The 19396-nt window shown below is 42.0% G+C and overlaps 2 protein-coding genes across 2 annotated transcripts; both read right to left on the bottom strand.

Moving 5' to 3' along the window:
* Positions 1 to 7039: 7039 nt before the first annotated feature.
* LRPAP1 (LDL receptor related protein associated protein 1) lies at positions 7040 to 16930 on the bottom strand. Its single transcript, XM_058838588.1, has 8 exons — positions 16713 to 16930; positions 12711 to 12855; positions 12245 to 12369; positions 10788 to 10908; positions 9748 to 9906; positions 9134 to 9216; positions 8076 to 8252; positions 7040 to 7759 (listed from the first exon to the last, which is right to left on the bottom strand). The coding sequence occupies exons 1-8, from the start codon at positions 16890 to 16892 to the stop codon at positions 7694 to 7696; spliced, it is 1056 nt and encodes a 351-aa protein (XP_058694571.1). The 5' UTR covers positions 16893 to 16930; the 3' UTR covers positions 7040 to 7693.
* A 410-nt stretch (positions 16931 to 17340) lies between these two features.
* LOC131579096 (C-C motif chemokine 3-like) lies at positions 17341 to 19190 on the bottom strand. The gene is made up of 3 exons (XM_058838590.1): positions 19006 to 19190; positions 18657 to 18765; positions 17341 to 18478 (listed from the first exon to the last, which is right to left on the bottom strand). Exons 1-3 carry the CDS (start codon positions 19112 to 19114, stop codon positions 18385 to 18387), a joined length of 312 nt encoding a protein of 103 aa, XP_058694573.1. The 5' UTR covers positions 19115 to 19190; the 3' UTR covers positions 17341 to 18384.
* Between the last annotated feature and the right edge of the window lie 206 nt (positions 19191 to 19396).

The following is a 19396-nucleotide window of genomic DNA, read 5'->3' as shown; positions in this document are numbered from 1 at the left end:
GAGAGCAGCAAAGCTGGTGGAAGGGCTGGAAGGGCTGTGAGGGGAGGCTGAGGGCTCTAGGTTTATGTTGTTTGGAGCAAAAGAGGCTGAGGGGTGAACTCATTACTCTTTTCAGCTTCCTAAGGGGAAGCAGATAAGGTGCTGAGCTCTTCTTGCTGGTATCCAGAGATGGGATGTGCAGGAATGGTTCAAAACTGCACCATGGAAGGTTTAGACTAGACTTTGGGAAACATTTCTTTACCAAGAGGCTGGTCAAACATAGGAACAAGCTTCCCAGAGGAGTGATTCTTGCCTGTCAGTCTTAACAGGCACTTGGAAAATACTCTTAGTAACATGCTTTAATTTCAGCCCTGAACTGGTGAGGCAGGGGGATAAGTTGGTTGATACTGCTCCCTCCCAGTTGAAATATTCTATTTCCATCCCATCCCAAAGATGACAGGCTTCAGAGTAGCCTCACTCTGAGTGGTATCAGTTGGTGAATATTGATAAATCAGTTATCAATTTTCTCTGAATGGCTGGAATATACATGTAATCTTGACCTGGATTTTGACACAAGGAATACCTTTGTAAGACACTGAGCAGGTTTAGGAAAGTGCAGCTGACACGTGAACTTTAAAAACTTGAGGGTGAGTGAACTTTAAAACATATACTTTCAAATGTTCACTTGCATCAGAGCATCTAGAAATAATTCAAATTTATTATCCCACTGTGTACACAGAGGCGTATGTAACATCACCATTTTACTGAAATAATACGTGTCAACTTATTTGAGGAATATGCAGTGGGGGGGGGGGGGTGGGATCAGAAAGCACATTTAGCATGACAGTAATTTTTCTCTACATTATATGGTTGTGAAATCCTTAAAAAGAAAAATAAATAAATAAAAAAGCCCTAGCATCTGCTATTGTATAAGTTAAATTTTACTCATCTGTGGGCTGAGCTGGCAATTTATGGATAGTCCATATACAGAAAATAGAGCTGATTAGATGCTCAGAAAGGAACCTGGTCTTTGGATGCTGGAGTTTTGTTATGTAATGAATCACTCAGATTCATCTTCTGCTATGTCTCTGCCACGTTTGGAGGACGTACCCCACGGCCTGCCTTTGGCTGCTGTAACATTTTGTCCTTTTACTGCCAACAGCCAGCAGTACTGGACACAAATTGGGAAGCACAGGAAAGTATCTTCCTGGGAATTTGATGAAGTAGATGTCAGCAAAGAATCAGGAAACAGCAGCTGTGCTTTGGCAGCACTGGCAGAAGGGCAGGACCAGAAGATGTGTGTCTGTAAAGAGCATAAAGTGCTGTGAAACAGAGAGCACCATAACCTGAGACTGCCCCTAGTTCTGTGTTCAGCTGCACTGGTGTCATTTGCTGGGGTGTTTGGTAGAGAGGTCTCAGGTCTGCTGAAAGCCCAGGACCTGATCTTGAATTTGCTGTCTCTGTGCTTTCTATGGTGAACTCATGATAGTAGTGACCATAAGTGACCATAAGCAATAGCTGTGGGAATGCCTTTCCTGAGTGACAGCCCCAGCTGTGCTGCTTTGGAGCTCTGCAGGCAGCAAATACTGTTTAGCACGTCTGCCTCTGGCCAAGCCCTCCTCTACAGTGGCAACATCTGACAAGTTACAGCCTGCAGCTGGCAACATCTGCAGTGTGGACTGTGATGGGAACCCTGTCCCTCTGTCCATCAGCACGAGCTTGCCCTGAGCACTGCAGGAAGAGACAGAACAACTGGATAACAGAAAACATGGTGGCCAAGCAGCAACACTGCCAAATATGCCAAATTAACTGCACCCTGCTCTGTCTCTGCTGTACGTGGTAGAACCTGTGAGTTGCTTTGTTCCTAGGTTGGAAGGAGCTGATGAAAATTCATGCTTTTCTCATGGTATGCTTGTGACTAAACTGGGTCACTCCTGCTCCTTCTGTAATCCCAGACACATACTGTGGCAGCACCTTGATTTGGAATTCTGACTGTCCTATTTGGCTACATTGGCTATTTTGTTCTTTCAAAAATTCTAGTACAGCTGTTTGTACATATGACATTAAAATGAGAAGGATAACAATTTCTAAGAACATCTCTGAAAATTAGATTCTCATCCTGAATTAATGATCATGAATAAAAACTTTGTTCTGCAGTTCTGCAAAGAATGAGGGTCAGTTTGTGTAAGGCCTGAAACAACAGACTGGTGGCAAGGGTTTAGTGACACCAGCAAACTGAGGCTAATGCAAACATCGTTTATGACATGACCATCCCAAATGTAAATGTGAGACACAGAACTTTGATCTGAAATGGTTGGAAAATGGACTCTTTCCCCACTGAAGGACCATTTAGTTAATGGTTTTGGCTCAGACGTCTTCTTGAATTAGAAACTGAGATTTGAATTTTGAGGTTGGACTAAAAGATCCAATGCCAGGCATGGTAAATTATGGTTTTCACATGCAAGTTTCCAGTTCCCAGTATGTTTATTCTTAAAATAGTGTAGCTTCCTTCTCTCTTTAAATTGCCTGGAAAATTACAACTGTAGAACATTAAACAGCATTTTGTTTTAGTAGGAGGCTTATTTCAAAGTGATCTGATGCTCACTTTGCCTATAGAAATTGGCAGGTTTAAGTTACAGTGGACCTGCTATTGAGAACCTTTGAGACTGAAATGGTTAGTTTTATTAAAATGGACAGCTTTTGTGATAAATTAATGCATCAGTGAAAGGAACCAAGTTCACATATTAAGCATTAATATCTGCATACTGTTTCTGATTAAGGAGAGTGCTCTTTTGTTGAGTGGTGGGATAATATACTTGAACATTTGGATATGAAAGTACTTTAAGGGCTATTGATAAAAGCATTTGAGTTGCAATTGTAGCTGTACCAAATATGGCTCAACTTGAAATATTTACTGTGGAGGAAAGCTTATACATTTATTTTGGCTCTACTGGACAGATTGTATGAATGCTTCCATTTTATGCCTGTAGATACTAGTTAAATAAATCCATGCAGTCTTTCTTTTTCTGTAGATTGACATGCTGCTTCCCAATAGGGGTTAGGTGAGTGGACTGAAATACAAGTTAACTGTATATATGTGGAAACATTGGTTCTGGTATTTAGAAGCACTTTGATAGACAACAGAATGCATACAGAGAATGCAGCACCCAGCTCTCAGTTACAAAGTTAGGTCTGTTTGTAATGAATAATCTGTTCTATTTATTGACTTAAATTACTTTATTTCTTCTATTCTCATTAAATGCTATGGAATTAAGAAACATACTTTAGAAATTCCTGTGTACTAGTTACTGGTAAATGTTCAGCCAAGATCAGCTGTTGAGGCAGCACATTCTGGAAACTAAGGTGGTTTCTCTGTCTCTTTACCTAAATCTGCATTAAGCCTGGCTTGAGGGAACCCCACAGGGACAGCTGGACACACAGCAGGCAGGACAGCCCAGCCAAGGATCCTGCTCCCAGCAGCTCCTGAGCACAGGGATCCCTACATGCAGAAACAGGTTCTGAAAAGGCAGATGGCACTTCACCTGACAAAATGTAAATGATCTTTACTTGGTGAATTTAAATACTCCTGCTATTGCCAGATCTAGCATTCATCAGGATCCCATGGGAGCAGTGAGGGGAAATTACTGCAGCAATAAATCTGCTACAGTGCTGTTCCTTATCTGTCTTGGTAGAATGATGCCATCTTAGCTGCTGTACCAACATGTAGGATGTGCTTTTTTAAAGAAAGACTTGGTTATTTTTGTTGCATTTAGTGCCTTATGTATTTATTTCTCTTACCTTTCCACCCCCTTTTTTAACAAATAAAATCTGTCCCTACACGAAGTCACTGACATATTTAAATTGAGGTTCTTTTCAGGGCAGAATTTGACTTGACTATAAAATATGAAATGTTCAGATTTTTTTTTTATAAGAAATGCAGTTCTTACATTTTTTTTCTCCTGCTTTTGTTTTTCAAATTGTTTCTCATTAAAGACTTGTTAATTTGAAAAATTACAAAAAGATTGGATAGAACACCTATTAAGGAAGAGAAGATTCAAGCACTGTAGAAAAGTGTTAGTTCTTTCCTTTTCAGATGCCTCTTCCATGGAACGTATCAACTCCATTATTCACCTTTCACAGGGTACAGGACTGTAGGTATATCTCATTTGTACCTTTTTTCTTGTCTTTGAATTTTTGTTGCTATTTACAGAAACACAGAAGCAGTGACTTAAGTTATGTTTAATCTTTAATGTCTCAAACACTACCCACTTCTGTTATTTTGACCACATGAACAGTCTTTGGAGGATTAAAACTGCAACAATGAACTGAATTGTACATACATTGATATGTGTGAGGCGCAGACCATGGAAACTAGGGTGGAATCAGACTTTTTACCTCCCTAGCCTGTCCCAAACTTTAAAAAGTCAGGAAAGCCTTTGACAGGAACAGAGACTATTGCTCATGTTTTCCCTCATGCTGTTGTAGACTCTAACTCAGCCACAGACTATTTCAGGGGGAAACTGGGTGCAGGGACAGCAGAAGCCTTTTTATTTTTGTTCTCTAGGTTTGTGTGCCCAGTTTTTGGGTCTGATGACTCATTAACAGCTCTGTTCAGCAACTGAAGTGAGGTGACTGTGCTGACCCGTCTCCAACCTTTGCCTCCGATGAGCTGTGACTTGTTCCCAGTTTTAAATTACTGTGACATGTAAGTATTTTGACAGCCTCTTGTAGTTTGCAACATTTGCCAAGCATTCTCTCTGCTTGAACCCACCTGGCCTTTGAGCCCAATTACTGTCGTGGTAGGCAGAGACACAGCACAGCCACTGCCTGGTTCAGCCATTGTCTCTTTAAAGCCTCTGCTGAAGCACCTCTGCACTTAGTAACTGATCAGACCCTGGTTATTCATTCCATGAATCCAGCACCTTCTGCTGCCCCAGACTTCTTCACAAATTCTTGGATAAGCATATAAACATAAACTTCAGGTACACACTGAAGATGAAACACAGCTTTGTGCTGTGCCCTTGTCACAATACGCAGGGTGGGATTCGTGATGTGGTTCTTTTACTCAATCTTAGAGTACAAAAGATTATCAGCAAATCAGGGACTTAAACAGCAAAACACACTTTATTGAGTGCTCATCAGCACTAATATGTGATAGAGGGGAAAGCAGAGAAAGCAAAGCATAAAAAAAAGAGAATAAGGGGATTATAGCTACCAATGTTGAAGTCCACTCAGCTGTCCATCGATGCAGAGTCTTCTGTCCTTTGGGGAGATCTCAAAGGAGGGCAAGTTTGGGGTGTATTTTTTATAGTCTTTTAGAAAGCGAGGGGCACAGGGCCAAAACCAGAGGAGATTGATGATCATTGTGCTGAATTCCACCTCACAGGGGGCAGGTGTAGGGTACAGAGCAAACCACGTCTTGCACGTGTTTGCTCACCAGCAGGAACGAGGGCAATGTGCTGTGGAAACCCATTGTGCAGGGTACCATGCACAAGCCTCTGCTCACCAGCAGGAACGAGAGCAGTGTACCTGCAAACAACCACTTAGCAAACATCCACCTCAGCAAGGCCCAAACCCCTAAACCAAGTCCCTTGTGATATTCAGGGTCTCAGTCTCTGTCCTTGAGATGGTTGTGAGACAGATGAGGGAACCTTCAGACTGTCTCTTACAATCTCTTGTGTGGAGCACACACAGTGCAGGCTGAGACAGGAGGCTTTCCTGTGCACAGCACATCTCTCTCAGCAGCAGGATCTGAACATGCTCCATGAAAGCTGTTCCATTCCTTACAACCCAGCCAGGACTGCTCAGCAGCAGTGGCTCAGTGCTCTGTGCAGCTTCTCCCCTCTGCTACTGCATTTACTGCATGTGTCCAAATTCTTCATGCAGGGTGCACTGCTGTGGGACCTTCCACAGCCAGGCTACAGCCACCAAACTGACCTGTGGCTCACAGATCCAGTTCTCACCCTGCCAAAAAGGAAACTGAAGGACATAGTGAAGTCTTTGCTTTCTAGCCTAATACAGAATACATTTCTGTTCTGTATTCACAGGGAATTGATGAAGACAAACTCCTAAGATAATGCAGCTACTGCTCTGATACAGAAGCTGAACAGCCCTTAAACCCATAGTCTGGGGAAGAAATAGTGTGTAGCATTTTGAAAAAAAAAAAAAAGCAATTTCTCATAAATGACTTGTAGCTATTTTTGGATTTACTTTTTTTAGCTTGCCAACCAAAGGTATACCATAAACTACATGAACAGAACCGTCTCTAAGGAGACCGCTAATATTAGTGGTGGCCTGTTGTTGTGGACAATGATTCTCTGGAATATAAATAACACTTAGCTTGCATTAAATTAAAAAAGTAAAAAAAGTAAAAAAAGATAAAAAATATTCCACCTTCAAAGGAAATCTCAAAGTAAGAGTGCTACCACAGTTTTGTTTTCAATCACTCGCACATGAAGATCCAGTTTTTAAGTAAAGAACTCTGTTACTTTTAACCCATGATGACCCAGGATGAGAGGCCTATTCTGACTGAATGTGTCTCTTCAGTATTTCTCACGGAAGAGGCAGGGAGAGCAACGCTTGAGGACAGCTGGCTAATCCAGCACACCTCAGCACTGCCATCTGTGAGGGACAAAGCTCCTCAATCAAGCAGCTGTAATGATTCACCCACACTGGACCTTGGGCTTGGCCTTGTTCCTGGAACACTTTCATTTGAAACTTTCATTTGAAATGAAGAGTCAGCATTGTTATTATAGACAATTTCAACCCAGGTGTCTGATGTCTGCCAAAGTTCTGGCCAGAAAAATCTGATCTTGAAAGGGGAAGTAATAATAATTACTGGAGATTGTACTGGAATAGACACTCAGAGATAAGCTGCTTTAGAAATCCTTCTGCCTACTCAGACCATAGAAACAGATCCTTGTGGTGCAAAACTACCCCTCCTCTTTTAAAACTAATGTATGGATGAACATTACAGGAATTAGCAACATGCTCAAAAACCAGGTGTTGGTTACTTCTCACTATATGAAAGGGAAGGTGAAAAAAAAGCCTCACCAGTATCTTGTTTTGATTTTTTAATGACCAAGTGTAGCAAAACCAAAGCAACCATGAACATGATAATTGTACACACAGGTGTTAGTCAATAACTAAACTGTGGAAATATACCTCAGTACTTGTTCCCTCCTTACTCTCCCTCCCCCACCCACAAGAAAGACTCATATACAGTGCAGCAGTGCAGCTCTGAGCCACCGCTCAAAGTCAGTAAAAATATTTTCTTTACCTTAAGTAGGAAATGTAACAGGCCAAGCATTGAAATAAAGACTTTTCTGGCCTCTGTTTAACCTTCCTGTACCTCAGTGTCTGCTTTCATTGATCAGAATACCTTACCTAAGATTAGTATTTTTTTACTAGCAGGAATCCTTTGAGAGTTCACATATTTTTTGCCTTTTGACAAAGCTGATTATTTCAAAGGCTGCTACTTGATTCAGGTGTAATATTTATATGATCAAAGACGTGCAACCTAAATATTTAATCTAATTATTTAATTTTGTAGTGCAAGTACAAAATTGGTAATTAAGTAGACAAAAAAAAATTCTTACAGGACACATCTGTTCAATCCTTACTATTTCAGAAGGTCTCCTTGGTAAGCCCTGTTCAAAAAACCATATTAACTGCTTTGTGTTAATAGACTGATCCCATGAAGCAGAACAAATTTTTATAGTTCATTGTGTTGAAGACCTTGAGAGATTCTGCTGGATAAGTCTTGCAAGTGCTTCTTTACCTATGAGGAAAACAAAACACATGAAACAAATTTCAGGAAGTCAATAAATTATCAATATAGAAATATATTCAGATTTTGCTATGAGTATTTGTAACAGCAGAAAGAGCAGAGAGCAGGAAGATTTCAGGCCTCTTAGAATTAAGTCTATAAAAAACAATTATGTGTATGCTGTACTAAACGTGGTGAACAGATGTGCCTTGATCTCCCCTTCTGGAAGTCATTCAGCTTGTGTGAAAAGTCAGCACTGGATAATCTACTTCCCCTCTGCTACTGAGTCAAACTTTCAACATGTATGTAACACTGGATTTATACAGACCTTATATCCTAGCTCTTTTGTCTTTTCTTGCAGCATGGCATATTTCTCTTTGTTTCTGTTCAGATGATCCTTGTCTCCAGTTCCCTCTACATGCTTCAGTTTCTGGTGTGAAATCTCTAATTGTTTCTGGTAATGATGGTGCTTTTCAATTTTTGCTTCAAAATGTTTCAGCTCCTCCTAAGATAACAAATACACACAGCTTCAGAGAAGTTTCTTTCCAAGCCTTCCTTTCTCTTGCCAAGACACTCCTAATGATACTTTACTAAGTCAGGCACAGAAAGCTTTTTCAGTTCCCTGCTTCTTAAGAATGTCTGGACAATCCATTACCATCACCACCAGACTACTGATTTGGAAAGCAGGTGCTGACCCACTGCAGAGTCCACAAAAGAAGACTGTGTGTGGCTGTGAGGTGCCACGAGATGAGAGCAGTGAACACCACATAAAAATTTCGGTATAAGAACAGTAGACTGAGGGGAGATAGACAATTTTTTTAAAAAGCCTCTTTTTAAATCTGATAAACAGACAGATTAAAAAAAAAAAAATATTTTCTCTGTACAACTTGAATTGATTAAAAGTGGTATGAGCTGCACAGGAATGAATTTCTGTATTATTTCCTTGAAAAGCAGTCTTTATCACAATAGTTTTGTGTCAGCTCAACATAGCTCCAACATGGGAAGTTAACAGTACTAGACATGGGCATGAGAGGGAAACTGCTGGGTCTACAGATTTCAGTGCTTCCCAAGGACATAATTAAGACATTGGGTAAGAGGGGTAGATCGGTGCATTGGCAATAAAGAAGCAGGGCCTGATCTTTCACAGATTCAAAATAATCAACACTTGTTTTGAGAAGATTCAGGATTTTCATTCTGCTGATTGTAACAGAATCAGCATATGATTAGTTACATACATGTCTATATATCTAAAGTATTAAAAAGGCAGTGTGACTTTTATGGTGACTGGAGGGTAATACAGAACTGGCTGCAGTCAGAGTACCATTGAATGTTTCTTGTTGTGGTAAAATATCTTTCTGCAAGAGAAGTCACTGGAATTCTACTTACCCGAAAAGATTCAAGTTCTTTCTCAGTGAAATTAGCTGATTTGGCCATGTCCCACAAATCAATCACTCTTGGTTCTTCAAATTCTAAACAAACACATATAACAAAATGAAAATCTGGACACAATGATTTTAATGCCCAACTTCTATGAAAGATGAAGAGATGCTTTTTCACATACATATAGATATTAAGACCAGAGACAATAAGCACTGCACTTCTAATAGATCTATTTAGATCCAAAGGGAGAAGTATCGAAGTACTGGATATAACTAGATACTGGTACTAATAAGTTCTTAGAAGCAAAAAAACCCCAAACCCGAGGAACTGGATAAAGGTGTTGCTTGCCCTGCATGTTGTCTCATTTACTTGCCCTCCTGGGGCAGTATCCTTTCTCATGGGGGTATGGAGGACAGAACTATCCTCTTAGCACACTGACTGTGTCCTTTCATTAGGCTCCCAGTGTTTGGTTCTGAACAGGACTAGCTGGCTGTATCTCCTCAGCCTATTGTGGTACAAGATGCACTGGGATACTGTGACTGTACCCTTTTACTTGCCCACTGATTTAAATTTTTAAAAAAATTAAATCCCAGATAAGCACAAACCCCACCGTATCATACCACTGGTTGTGTCATATCCCTGGTGACTGACTTTACGTAAACGCTCAAACCCCTGATTGATGCTTCTTAACTTCTCCTTGAGTTCTCTGTGTTTGTTGTGCAAGATTTCCTCTTTCACCAGGTTCTCCTCAGATGGATTGATAACATTTTTGTGGATATCTGTTGAAGAACAGTAAATGTTATTTATTGTGGGCCAAATCTTGATTGGTCAAAAACTCCAAAAATCCCCCAAATCTGAGGTAAATAAAAGAAGCTAAATTCTTAGGATTTAAGGTGAACACAAATAAAGCATCAATATCAGACTTTAAGAATTCCTTTGGCAGGTCAGTATTCAGATCAATGTCCCTTGGTGCTCTGGAGGGTAATGTTACAGAAATGCCTTATATATAACCCCTACTAGCCACTCAGTTATAGTAAGGAAATGCTCAAATTTTCCCAGGTTAGCCATTTCCCAAGAAAATGGAATAAGGAAGTTTAATGAGTTCTTCCCTGGACATTTCATGAACCAAGACATCTGATGGTGAAATGATTTTCAGCAGCTTCCAGCTTGGACTACGTAATGCAAACACAAAACTGTCAGCTTTGGAATTCTTCAGCTCTAACAATTTTAGCTCAGATTATTACAGCAAGCTGGGTTCAGATCCTTGATGCTCTAATAAACTTCAGGCTTGGTGCCTAAGATATTCAGTATCTGCTCTTGGTGAGATAAAACATGCATGTTCTGCAGACTTTAGAACTGCATTTTGCAGCAGTGGATTTATGCTTGCTGCATAATTTCCTGTGAACTACAACGGCCATCATTGTTAATCTGACGGCATCATCCCTGCATGAAATTCAGGCAGAATCACAAAACTGAAATGGCAACATTTCCATTAGCTGGCAAGAATCTTGGCAGCTAATGCCGAACTAAATCCATGAAGTATCTGCAAGCGGTTCTGACAGAAATGTCAGGAGTAACAAAGAAATTTGAAAGCCATGGAAACAATGGACAGAGAAAAGAGTTGTACTGATCTTGAAATATCAGAGAAATGTTCAGGCACCTTCTGTTCTGCTCACAGTCTCCAGCAGAATATTGTATTCACGAATCTTTTCTTTGTGATGCTTAAATTCTCGCCACAGTTTATCCAACTCCTCATCAGAGAACTTCCCAGAGGTCTTGGCCTGAAAGAAACATCAGCTCTTTATGCTTTACAGACCAAGTGCTTTCAGGTGCCATCAACTTCCCACTTCTCACCACATTTAGAAAATTATTAAGTGCAGCTTTCCTTTAGATCTTTTTGTTTTAATTCTCTTAATATTTGTATGTGGTCAGGACTTAGATGTTGACGGATAAGACGCCTCTAACCATGTCAAAAGAAGTTTTAAGAAGACTTATAAAGCTGGACTTCCTATGGACTACCCAGTGAAAGGTGTCTGGCATTCCTATTCCATGGGAAATAATTTAATACAGAAATAAGGGCCATGGAGCTCCACAGACAACTGGAAGGGAACCACTTGTGTGAAGGATGCAGCCTGATATTAAACACAGTCTTTACTTCATCTTACTCTACTGGCATGAAGATTTTATCACTTATCAGTGCACCTGCTCTCTAACTATTAAGGAAGTGCTGCTCAGACAGCTGGAGCACTGCCCACAAATCTGGTGGCATATTTGCTGCAAGGCCTGATCAAAAGTGAATATTTTTGAAACCTATTCAGACCCTTTATTTTTGCTTAGGGAATATTTCTCCTATTGCATTTTACTGCTCCCCAAAACACAGGACATGATGTTCCTTGCCAGAGCTAGGAGCTAGCTTGTATCTAGCTACAGTAGTACTTTAAAATTCAGCAAATCTTTTTTTCTGCTTTACTACCACTGCACTAGACTCATGGGAGAATTCTTTAGATCCACCTGACTAGTTGCTTCTTAAAATGTGAATTATTTAATTTCTGAAGATTATTTTGCCATTTTTAACTGCCCAAACTTGACAGTACATCTTCCCCTTTTTATGCATGAATGCAAATCCTGGAACTTTTCAGTTGAATACTGGGTTGAGAAAGTCCTTATTTAAAACCCTTCCCCACAATTCATTTCAGTTTTAGACGGTCTACAAAATGGTTCTATTTTAAATGGATCATTTTAGAAACATACATAAACAGCAATAAGAAAACTGGGAAAACCACCACACACTATGACATTCATACTAAAGGAAGCCATGAGTTCAGGGAAATGTGAGGAAATACTCTGAGCTGAGGGGACCCAGGCTCCACCCTTCAGACTAATGTGGGTGTTTTATTTGCCAAAGACAACCTGCCACAGCTGGATGGTCTGGATGCAGGGTACCCTCAGGGCATGAAGATGTGAACTACAGAGTAAGGCAGCTTGGTCAGTACTTAACAAAAGAGTATTAATTTCAGCTATTAATTTCCCAGTCTGAGTGCTCTCAGAAGACACAGCTAAGAGTTCAGTGAAGAAATACTAATTTCCTACACTCCAATTCCTGGAAATCTTACTCACCTTGCTCCATAATTTTTCCAGTCTTGGATCATCTAGTGTGTCACTTTCTGTGCCATCTTTAATATAATTGGTATCAACTAGTTGAGAGTCCTTCTTTCCATTCATTCCATATTTAGTCATAATGACTGCAAGGGAACAGAAGATACAGAAACATGAGAACCAGCTATGGATGTATGGAAGGTGAGAGATTGGCTACATCTGTGACTTGCAGAGCTGGACTTTACAGCTGACAGAGGAAAAGCTAACAGCTCAAAACACAGTGTCCCAGGTTCAATGACCTCTTCTGAAATTATTTGGAGCAAAGGAATCTGTTAGGCTCCTGCAGCTCCCTACTGGCCTCCAAAGAACTTGTTGTGTGCTCGGTGTCCAGAAAGACACCCGTTATTTAATAGTTTAAACCCAAGTGTCTAACCATGTGTGTGTCTGATGCAAAGTTTAAACTCCTTCTTTCCAAGACAGACCTTACCATTTAAGTTGCGTCTGAGCTTGGCTTCCTTCTCTCCATCTTCATCCAGACCTTCAGCCTTCAGTTTTTTCCAGCTCAGCTCATCCTTTTCTTGTATTTTTAGATCACTATGCAACTCTGCCAGTTTCACAGCAGAGAGATGCAGCTAACAAGAACAGACAAAGGTTTGTATTTAGTTACATGGAATCCCCTTTTGTTTCAGAGCTACAAAAAACTACCTTCAGAAACCAGAACAGATACAGAACAACCAGTATGGCACAGCAATTCCTCTCTAACAACGTGCCATTGACACCACATGTGCTTTCTTGTGGACCATCTTCCAACCATACAGTTATAATGAGTTGAAAAACTTTATTGGTTAGTACAGTTCCAGTCTACCAGGTCACTGAGGATGGCCTTGCAGGTGAAAGAGCCACTTCAACAGCAATTTTTACTATGATCAAGATGAAAAAAAAAATCTCGGATAATTTCTTAGCATGGTTTATGTGCATTAAAACATACAAAACCTAAAGGTATTCCTGTCTGACATACTAGGAAAAAAAAAGGTAAGACATTGAGGCTGAAGATAGGAAAAAAAGAAATAGTGTAAGTGAATGCTAGGTCAGCTTGAAATTTTGTGAGCTACAGAGAAAACAGCAACAATGACTAATATGTCACAGCAGCACTGCTGTGAGTTGATCCTGAACTTCCAGATTTTAGACACCTCAGTTATTCAGTTTAAAACAAAGAAATGTAACAAACCATCTTAACACTTCAGAACTACATTTGTCTGTGTCTACATGCATGCAAGTTGAGGTGAGAAGCCCAGAGAAGAGAGGAGATAAAACCCCTCCAACTACTGTGTGCCCAGCTCCTGGGAGCTCAGTTCCAGCCTGAAACTACCCGGGCTTGTCAGTCCTAGGACAAGTTTATCTATTGAAGGTTTCTTTTAATCATTAAACAGATTATAAAAATGCTCATTTTCAGTGAGGAAGGATGTTTAATGAACACAGACTCAGAACCCAGTATTGTTTTTAAACATCAGAATGATACTGAAAAGATTCAGCCGATCCTTTGTGTGTCAGAGGGTTATTTTAAAGTAACTAGGAAAAGTGTCATTACTGCGAGCTAATGCACTTCCTATTGACAGGAATTCAGGAAACTATCCACATCATTGTTTATGCTTCCATCATAGGCTGTCCTATTAATTAACCTTATGCCACTGCATATAATTATTTTGATTTTTAAACTATCTTTTTTTCTCTGAATTTTGTACTTGGCTTACTGAAATCACTAAAATCTAGAGTAGTTAGAATCACAAGTAAATAAAATACTTATAAAACACATTAAAACTTTTGATCCCTGTAATACTAAAGCAAAGGAGTGTCTCTGTTGTCTTCTTTACCATCTACTTTTGGGGAACTGCTTTATAGAAACAAAGCACTTAGAAGGAACCACTTTATTTATGGTTCTTAGTATGTACTAAAGTAAAAGAAAAACCTTAATCATGTATTTATTTGCTTTTCTGCTACAGGATTACCTAGACAGCCCAAGGTCACTACTGCAGTGGCACCAAGTATCAACATTTTTCCTCAGCAAGAATCGTGCTCTAAAACTTCAAGACTGAGTGAAAGGTTTGCCACAAATTGTGAAGGGAATGGCCAAGCATTTTGGCAGTTATGTAATACAGCATTCCAGTAGTGTGGACATCATATGTAGTTGGGCTGAGGAAATACAGGAATAAATAGCCAGGCATAATTAGATAAGTAATTTAGCTCATAAGTACTGTAGATACAATAAAATCTTTTGTATGTAACCTTGTCATCAGAAACCCACTACTGTATAAAAGACTACACAGTGCAATTTCTGTTAGAGCCCCTTTGCAGTTAGTGCAAACCCATAAATGTGTACAGCTTTCTGTTTTCTAAAAGTTATAGAAAAGAATACCAGAACCTCTAACCAGGAAGTTTAGAGACATCATCAATCAAACACGTTGAAGTCTTAATAAAAACTAAGAAACTACATTAAGCCCATTGTTCCTTAAGAGAAAACAAGATTCTATTCAAATGTCTCCCAATTAGAGCAATATTTTTCTAATTCTCATTATAATTTAGTAGGAAACTGAAGTAACTCTCCTTGTAAGCATTATAAATCCTTTGAAACCTTTTGGAAGTTCCTTGCCTGCCCCATTTATGCCATGCACAGTGAACACATCAGTTAAAGTATTCAGTTCAAAAACTACTTCCTTCAAGTTTATCCCATGTTGGACCCTGACTACACCAGGTAAAAAATATCAACGGTCAACTCCTCATCACTTTACCAACATCACTCACATACTGGAATAACTAACTAGAAGCAGAGGTGAAAAGTTAAGTTTAATGATTAAATAACCAAGCAACAAGCTCCTTAAACTCATTCCTTATTCCTCATTCCTTATACTGCCTGGACATTAACATCCAACATAGGTACCTGGCAATTCTGAGAATAAATGCTGGAAATTTGTTAAACATTCCAATTACATAATTTGCTGTTGGGCTGGCTGCAATCATTACCTGCTACATCCTTACCTACACTCTTGCTTCCAAAAGGAAAGAGCTCTTTACTACAAATTTATTATGGAAGTATTCAAAGCAGATGTAACACACAGGCACAGTTTTCCTCTTATTTCATATATTGCCCAGACATACTGAAAAATCAGTTTATAAAACACATACTGGTTGACAGTTGTACTCAAAGTGAAATTTAGATGGTGGCAAATTTAGTTCAAGTAAATTTTGCATCTCTATAATCTAGCTCACACACAGAGAATTTACTAAGCCTTAGTTTTTTACTAGCAGTTAATCCATTTTATATTTTAGTATCTTAACATAGATGATGCAAAGCACCTCAAATTTTAATTCCAGAAGAGCCAGGTATGAACATGAGAAAAGACTAATTGGAAAGGTGAGAGGTAACTGACATTACTATTATTATAGATTATCTCTAGTCCCAGTGCTGTTTCTTTTTCAGCTGTCAGTTCAACAGCTGGAGTTTCATTAACACATGCTTTCCTATGCCCCATTCCATCCTTCTCCCATCGAGGAAAGGAGTATTGTTGATACCTTCCTTTAGCACACTGGGAGGCAACACTATGGCAGAGTTCTAATTTTTGGCTGAATCCAGGGATGCCCTACCTCCAATTCAATAGCTCAGGCTATTCAGGATACAGAAGATCCAAAATTAATATTAACTATATTTCTTTGCCTGAAAGAACTGAATCATTGCTGGTCATGCCCTTAATTCCCATGATCCACAACATACAGGGGATATGTACAGTGCATACTTCTCCTCCTGTGGGAGCTGTTCTCTTTAGTTCTAAGTAAATATTTCCACTGTAATGAAATAATTTGATTTTATTTTCACTTTAAATATTTTTTGTAGTCCAGTGTGAGAGAAACTCAAGCATCAGTGTAAAAATCAAGGCTCTCATCTGGGAATGGTGATACCCATTTGCTGGTCCTCTTGCATTTGTCTACACCGCTTGATGGGAATGTAGTTGACAGAACCACCAGGGTCGAGGGGCTTCTTCTCCTGCAGTGAACTTCTGGAAGCGAGGCCACCGCCTTCACCCACATGGGGGTATCGCAGTCCTGAACACGGCTAAAGCATTCAACCAGCGAGCGCTGGAGCCAGCCGCAGATCCTCTATGGCACCAGAGGGGCTTCCCCTCTCTCCCGCTTCCTGGGCATGTGGATTAGGTACTGTATATAAACTCGGGCAGGCCAGCACTTCCTAGGACTCAGCTCCACGTCCCCTGGCCCGGGAGAAGGCTGCTCCCCGCTGCCCTCGCTGCGCGACGGTCGGGACAGCCGTGCCCGAGAACAGAACAAAAGCCACCGCAGCCCCGAGCCAGGCAGCCTCGGTGTCTCCTCACACTCCCCGCTCGTCCCCGTCTCCCTGACACGGAATGAGTGTCTGGAGCGGCCGGGCCCGACCTCGGGCCCCCCTCGGAGCACCGCCATCGCCCCGCACCGCCCCACTCACCCGCTGCGCCTTCTCCCAGATCTGGTTCAGCCTCACCACCCGGAACTCCCCGGTCTCTCGCCGCTTTTCGCCGGCGGCCGCCAGCCCCTCGTTGGCCTCCCGGGAGTACTTGCTAGCCTGGCCGGCGGCAGCCAGGAGCAGCGCGGCAGCGAGGGCCGGCAGCACCCGCATAGCCGCCATGTCGAGCCGGAAGGGGAACTACAACTCCCGAGATGCCGTGCGGGCCCCGCGTACCCTCCCCGGCCGGGGCGGGAGGGTCGGTGGTGGGAGAGCGGAGGCCAGGCCGGCCAGGGCTGGAAATCCAGAGGTGGTTTGGGCTCTGGGGGGTGAGGGGATTTATGTTTAAGCTGTTTCTCTTCTTGCCGTTCTCCTCGGCTCTTGCTTCACAAATTTTGCCGAACGTGGCACGTTTTATGCGTAGTTTCCCCTCAGCAGTCGGTGTTGATGTCAGCTGTGCGAGAACGAGGGGACACAGTGGGTTCGAACACCACTACTTTCATCAAACAAAGTTTTCAGATTTTAACAATATCCAAGGTACACAGAAAAGGAAAAGGCAGCTCGGGGAGGACGGAAGGCAAGAGTGGGCACCGGTTCCCCCGTGCTGCCTTGGTGGTGGCAGAGAAGAACACCTCTACCCGGGACAGCCCAGAGGGACAGCACGGAGGGATGGATGGCGGTGTGGGCAGGAGGATTGTGACACACGCAGGGACACGGAGGTTGGGTTGTTCTCCAGGGGTGAAGTGTGGGAATGGCTCTGGGCTCGGTGCTGTGTGCTCACAGTGCAGCTCTTGGGCCGGGGAGCCAGTCCCGATGGTGCCAACCTCCTACCCCAGTGTGTCCTCCTCAAGGAGCCAGCCAAAGAGTGCAGTGGTCAACAGGCGGTTTTGGGAGGGGATTAAGTCAAACTATATTAAGGAAAAAAAAAACCTCCACGATGCTGTGAAAATGCAGAGTATTTAATCCAGAGTTGGTGTATATATAAGAACAAATAGATTGCCTAAACTATAAAGAGATTTGCGAAAACAGTGCCCCAGGGAGGATTTTTACCAGACTGTCATATTTGCCTTGTAAGTAATATAAGTCTTGTATTTTCTCTTTCACACTTTTCCTAAATTGGAGATTTTCAATGTTATTAATCTAGAAGCTGTTGCTATAAGACTGAATTGCAGAAGTGGGCAAAAGCATTGCACCATACATTGCATGGAACACTAGTTGAAACAAGCTTTGAAGTACACATGGAAGTACAGCAAACAGATTATGCGGAAAGAAGCCCATCAGCCTTGCCCAAATCTTCTGCAGCTCTACACATCAGTTTTAGGATTTGGTGCTTCTTTTAGTCTCATTATTATAGTGTACATATATTCATGAGTAATTTTGGAATAGGTGGTTTTATCTTTGAAATACTGATTGAGTTTTCAGGCTTTCTCCTGATAAATTCAACTTCTATGCTCTATAAACTCTAACAGGTTTCTGCTTCTTGTTTTGAGTGTACTTGTGCACAGCTTTATGCATTTGATTGCCTGAGTTTTTGAGCTACACTAAAAAATTTTAGAAATAGAGAGGGGGCCAATTGTAATAAATTTTCCCTTTGAAGAAGGATGCAGCTTAAGCACTCTTATTGCACGTCTTGTGCTGGGGGCCGAGCCCACTGCCCGGGGGAAGCAGCAGAGAGTCAGTGCTTCAGAAGCTCCAAGTGCTTCAGGTATTCCTGCACCCAGTGAGCTGTGGGGTCTACACACACCTCCCTCCCGTTCTTGGTGACCAGGCTGTTGGGGAAAAAAATCAGTGTTGAAGCTCTCAACCAGGGCATCAGGGTGCCTGCATTAGGTCCCGCTGGTAGCACCCTGGTTGTCCCTGCCCTTCCCCATCCAGGACAACCTTGGGCACCCTTGGGGTGCTGTCCTGGCTGGTGCACCCTGCACCCAGGCAATGTTTGGTACTTACACCATGGCTTGCATTGGGCAGCTGCTGCTGGTCCTGTAGATAGAGCGGATTATCCGGCGTGGAATGGGGTGTGAAATGTGGGCGAGGCAGCAGGAGATGGGTTTGCTTTCTGTGGGGGCAGAGAGATGGGCCCAGTGAGACCCCACACTGCGGCAGAGGCTCTGCCTGTGGCTCCCAGGGGATTTGCCATCATCACCCGTGCTGAGTGCTCTGGGATCATCCCCTGGAAAGCTCCATCTCTGAGGCTTAGTCCCTGCACAGGTGATGACCATCTGCTCCCAGCCTTCTCCATGGGCATGAGGGTCTAATCAGTGGGAATGGGGCTCTCTCCTGGGGAAGGAAAGCCTACCGTCCTTCTGGAAAAGTGCAGCATTCCTGGAGACTCTGAGATCAGCCTCAGCCAGGGAGCAGATGGCCACAAGGAACAGAACAGCCAGGGCTGCTACGAGGACCCTCATGATGCTGGGAGGACTGAGGCAGGCACGAGTGAGGCTGGAGCTGGGGTGTCTGTAAGGCTCTCCCCTGCACTGTAGCCCCTGCTACCTCCTTTTATACCACCACCACTGGGTGGGCACAGGGTTTCAAGAAAGAAAATGAGTGTATCATACCAGGAAAATTATATAAAGAAACTGCAGAAAGGGAAGTGCCAGCCACAGGGCTGCGATTTTCAGATTCAAGAGAACAAGTCTTACAAGGAGCAGCTGAAGGCGCTGGGTTTATTTGACAGTAGGAGACCCCCT

Source organism: Poecile atricapillus, chromosome 4 (assembly GCF_030490865.1).
Source record: "Poecile atricapillus isolate bPoeAtr1 chromosome 4, bPoeAtr1.hap1, whole genome shotgun sequence".
In the NCBI taxonomy this organism is placed as follows: Eukaryota; Metazoa; Chordata; class Aves; order Passeriformes; family Paridae; genus Poecile; species Poecile atricapillus.
This window is presented reverse-complemented; position numbering and strand designations above follow the sequence as displayed.

Coding starts and splice junctions, on each gene's coding strand:
- LRPAP1 (XM_058838588.1), bottom strand. CDS start 16,892: ATGGCGGCTATGCGGGTGCTGCCGGCCCTCGCTGCCGCGCTGCTCCTG. Junction 12,370..12,710: donor GCTCAGACGCAACTTAAATG/GTAAGGTCTGTC, acceptor GTTCCCTTGCAG/TCATTATGACTAAATATGGA. Junction 9,907..10,787: donor GACTGTGAGCAGAACAGAAG/GTGCCTGAACAT, acceptor GTTCTTCAACAG/ATATCCACAAAAATGTTATC.
- LOC131579096 (XM_058838590.1), bottom strand. CDS start 19,114: ATGAGGGTCCTCGTAGCAGCCCTGGCTGTTCTGTTCCTTGTGGCCATC. Junction 18,766..19,005: donor TGCACTTTTCCAGAAGGACG/GTAGGCTTTCCT, acceptor CTGCCCCCACAG/AAAGCAAACCCATCTCCTGC. Junction 18,479..18,656: donor TGCCCAATGCAAGCCATGGT/GTAAGTACCAAA, acceptor TTTCCCCAACAG/CCTGGTCACCAAGAACGGGA.